At 27.4% G+C, this 3,669-nt stretch overlaps 1 protein-coding gene across 1 annotated transcript in view; it reads left to right on the top strand.

Annotated features, from left to right (window-relative positions):
- LOC117170094 overlaps positions 1 to 3,287 on the top strand; it is a 454,275-nt gene extending 450,988 nt beyond the window's left edge. The window contains exon 13 of the mRNA XM_033356617.1: positions 2,353 to 3,287. Within this exon, the coding sequence (XP_033212508.1) occupies positions 2,353 to 2,471 (119 nt within the window). The 3' untranslated portion in view covers positions 2,472 to 3,287. The remainder of the gene's footprint in view (positions 1 to 2,352) is intronic.
- The last annotated feature ends 382 nt before the right edge of the window (positions 3,288 to 3,669 follow it).

The following is a 3,669-nucleotide window of genomic DNA, read 5'->3' as shown; positions in this document are numbered from 1 at the left end:
TTTCACAAGATTTGAAGGATTTAAAGGATTTCATGGGAAATTAAAAGATTTCTATGGATTTAATAGAATTCAAAAATTTGAAGGGAATGCTATTATTTAAGCTATTATTATGTATGCTATTATTACAATTAATCATTTTAAAAAATTACAAGAGTATCTTATGGTCCGAAATTGTCAGAAAATATGTATACACCTGAAAAAACCTCGAAATATCAGAAAAATGTTATAGAGCGTGCTCAATTTTTTTTAAAATTTCAATATAAAATTAAATAAGAATGATTCTTCATTTATAACAGTAGCTTTATATAACAATATTCAACCATTTTGTTAAAAATTCTTTTTCTCGCTTGTTGGAAATTAATTAATTTAACTACAAATTTAACTATTCAATTTTTCGTAATTTTTTTTTTAGTTGAAAATTCGTATTTTTTATAGAAATTAATCTACTTGTTTTAAAATTAATCTTTTGGTTAAAAAATAAATTATTCTAGTTAAAGATTTATCATTCTGGTTGAAAATTCATCTTTTTAGTTTAAGATGCAACCATTCTAATTAAAAATTCATCATTTTAGGTGAAAGTTTCTCTTCTGGATGAAAATTTAACTATTGCTTTAATTATTTTATTATTGGTTTTCATTATTTTCACTATTGGTTCATTATTTTAGTTGAAAATTTATCACTTCCTTTGAAAATGTAACTATTTTTTTAAGTAGCCTTATTTGGTTGAAAATTTGTCATTGTTTTTGTGAAAATGCTACTCTTTCAATTAAATATTCCATTATTTAGGTTGAATATTCATATTTTTGGTTGAATTTTATTTTTTTACTAAAAATTTAATTACTTAATTTTTGGTTGACAATTCATCTTTTTTAGTTGAAAATTCGAAAATTCATTCATCTTTTTAACCTTCAATTCAACTATTCAAATTAAATATTCATTATTTTAGTTGAAATTTTATCAGTTTGGTTGAAAATTCTTTTATTTTTAAACTGAAAATCTAACTATTCCATTTTCGGTTGCAAATTGATCCTTTTTAGTTCAAACTTCAATTATTTGGTTGAAATTTATTCCTTTTTAATTGAAATTTAAACTTTTTCGATGAAAATTCGTGTATTTTGTGGAAAAATCGTATTTTATTATAGCAAATTAATCTTCTTGGTTGAAATTTCAACTATTTGGTTAGAAAGTAATTTATCTTGTTGAAAATGCAATATTGTTGCTTGAAAGGTTAGTGCTCACATTAATTTTCCCTAAATATGCACTGAATTTAAAAATAACAAGATAAAATAAACATTTGTTTAAATTGATATACAAATTCATGGACTTTCAAGACAAATTTAAGAAATGACTATTATATTTTTAATATTATTTAATTATTCAATGGTGCTCATATATTTAAGAATATCTTCTAACATAATTTTTCAAAGCCTTTTAACCCTTAAAGGGCACACTTACGTAAAATTATATAAAGAGCATACTGAGTTTTAGGCACCCATTTGTATTCAAACGTGCGCTGTGCCGACGTTATTGGATAGTTTTTTACAAAAAAATTAATTAACGATTTTTAATCTATCTAGTTTACGGAGAAATAGGTTTCATAATAGTGTTTGAAATTTAAAGTAGTTAAAAAAAAACCTTTTTGGAAAAAATTAAAAAAATTACTTCTTTCACTCTAAAATTCATAACTTTTTAAGTTTTTGATATATTTACTTAAAATTTTACTTCATACTTCCGAGATATGGCGCTTCAAAAATAAAATTAGCCTTATAGTGTTCGTTCCAAAAAAGGTATTTATTCTAAAAAATAAAAGCTTCAATTCAATGAAAAATTAAGCGCCGTACTTTCCGTGATTAAACGATTTTATTAATCTTAAACTGTATATAAAAATGATAAAAATCAAAATTATGTGAAAATGACGTAGAAAAATAGGTTTTCATGTAATTTGTTACTCTGGCGCCATGTGATCCATTTTCTTGAATTTGGGACGTTTTTTTAAATCGCAAATAAGTCGCTGGGTGTTCTTCACCCAGTATGCCCTTTAAGGGTTAAATTAAACATATCAATTGTAGTCCTAGACATAAAAACAAAATTTATAATAAACTCGTAAAACTGTATACCTATTTTAAGTCGATTGTTTTAAGAAAAAAAGAAATATTTTAATGGCTCGTATCATAAAAAATTATACCTGAAAAAACTTGAGATACCTGGAAAAATTCTGAAATTTTCAGGAAATTTTCTTTTCCGGATTTAAGTTGACGCCCGGAAAACAATCTTTAAGAAAATCCTGTAATCTTGAATGGTTTATAAATTTAATTATACCAATTCTGTACATATATTTTTTTTATGTTTCAGGTGTTTGTGAAGATTTGACAAAGGCGGCTTCAAGTTCAGCCTCGTCTTCATCTCTTTCCAGAATATCATTCGCATTGTTCACAGGCGCTGCTGTGATGTGTCGATTGCTATCGAGATGATATGTGTGGACCATTTCAAGCATTCTCCACTCGCAAATATATTAAAGGATAGTAGATCTTTATTACTATCGAGTTGGCAAATCCACAGTATTTATACAATAATCACGATAAGTATATCATCCGACATCGACTGATTCAAAACGTAAAAAGAAAAAAACTGAATATTCATCCTAAGTTCAAAGTTGTACAGTTTTAGTCGACACGAGATAAATCAATTCGTGTCGTAAGTCTATTAACGAGCCGGTAATTATTAACTAACGTTCCCAGGCCGTTGTCAAAACGTTTCCTTCGAAAATGCTTTTCAAATTTAACCAAAAATTAAAAAAATAGTACTCCCAAAACTAAAAAAATACTCTAACTTTTATTTATTTATTTATCGTTATTTTGCGTCTGGCCGAGTGAATTAGAAGCCAAAGGAAACGCTCGACAATGGTCTTTGAATGCGACCACTTCTAAAGATATAAATATATATATATATATATAAATATATAAATAAATATATAAATACATTATAAATATTTAAATATGAGTGTTTATTTAATCTCGATGATGCTGTAAATATGATCAGGGTATAAGTAAATAAGGTTTTAGTCAGTCGAGCGGAATACGAAAGATCGAACGAAAACTTTTTTTAAGTCTCAATGATCGAACTGAGTCGACTGCGCGTAACGAGGATAATTTTGATTGTTCTTTAGCTAGTTGCACACGTCTGTAAATAATAATTTAAATATTGTACGATATAAGACTGTTTGTAAGAGAGGAAGAATGAGAGAAAATTTGACGCTGTCCAATGTTGTTTGGCCGCTATTAGACTAATCGTGATAGGTCTGCATGTGCGAAAGGAATTTATTTATTCAAGAAATTCTTGGATAAGGCGAATTCTGAATCTCTTCGCCGCCAACTCTATATATTATAAAAATCATACCATGGACCAACCGGTCTTGAGAATTCACAGAATTCCACTGTACTTATCAAATGGGAATCCAGAAATCATAATCTAGCAGTAAAGGTAAATTTAAATCAATGTTTTTCCACTTTTTTATCTGGATCCCCATTCAGCGCTTTACGTTTGAAACGCAGAGCTGTGAATGAGCAATTCAATTTTCCTGAATTCCGAATGATCAAGTTTCGCGGACATTTTGCAGAACAAATCTCCAGCGAAATTTGTTCAATTTGTTAAGAAACAGGAAGAAAGTAC

Source organism: Belonocnema kinseyi, chromosome 3 (genome assembly GCF_010883055.1).
Source record: "Belonocnema kinseyi isolate 2016_QV_RU_SX_M_011 chromosome 3, B_treatae_v1, whole genome shotgun sequence".
Taxonomy (NCBI): domain Eukaryota; kingdom Metazoa; phylum Arthropoda; class Insecta; order Hymenoptera; family Cynipidae; genus Belonocnema; species Belonocnema kinseyi.
Note: the sequence above shows the minus strand (reverse complement) of the source record. Positions and strands in the feature narration are given on the sequence as shown.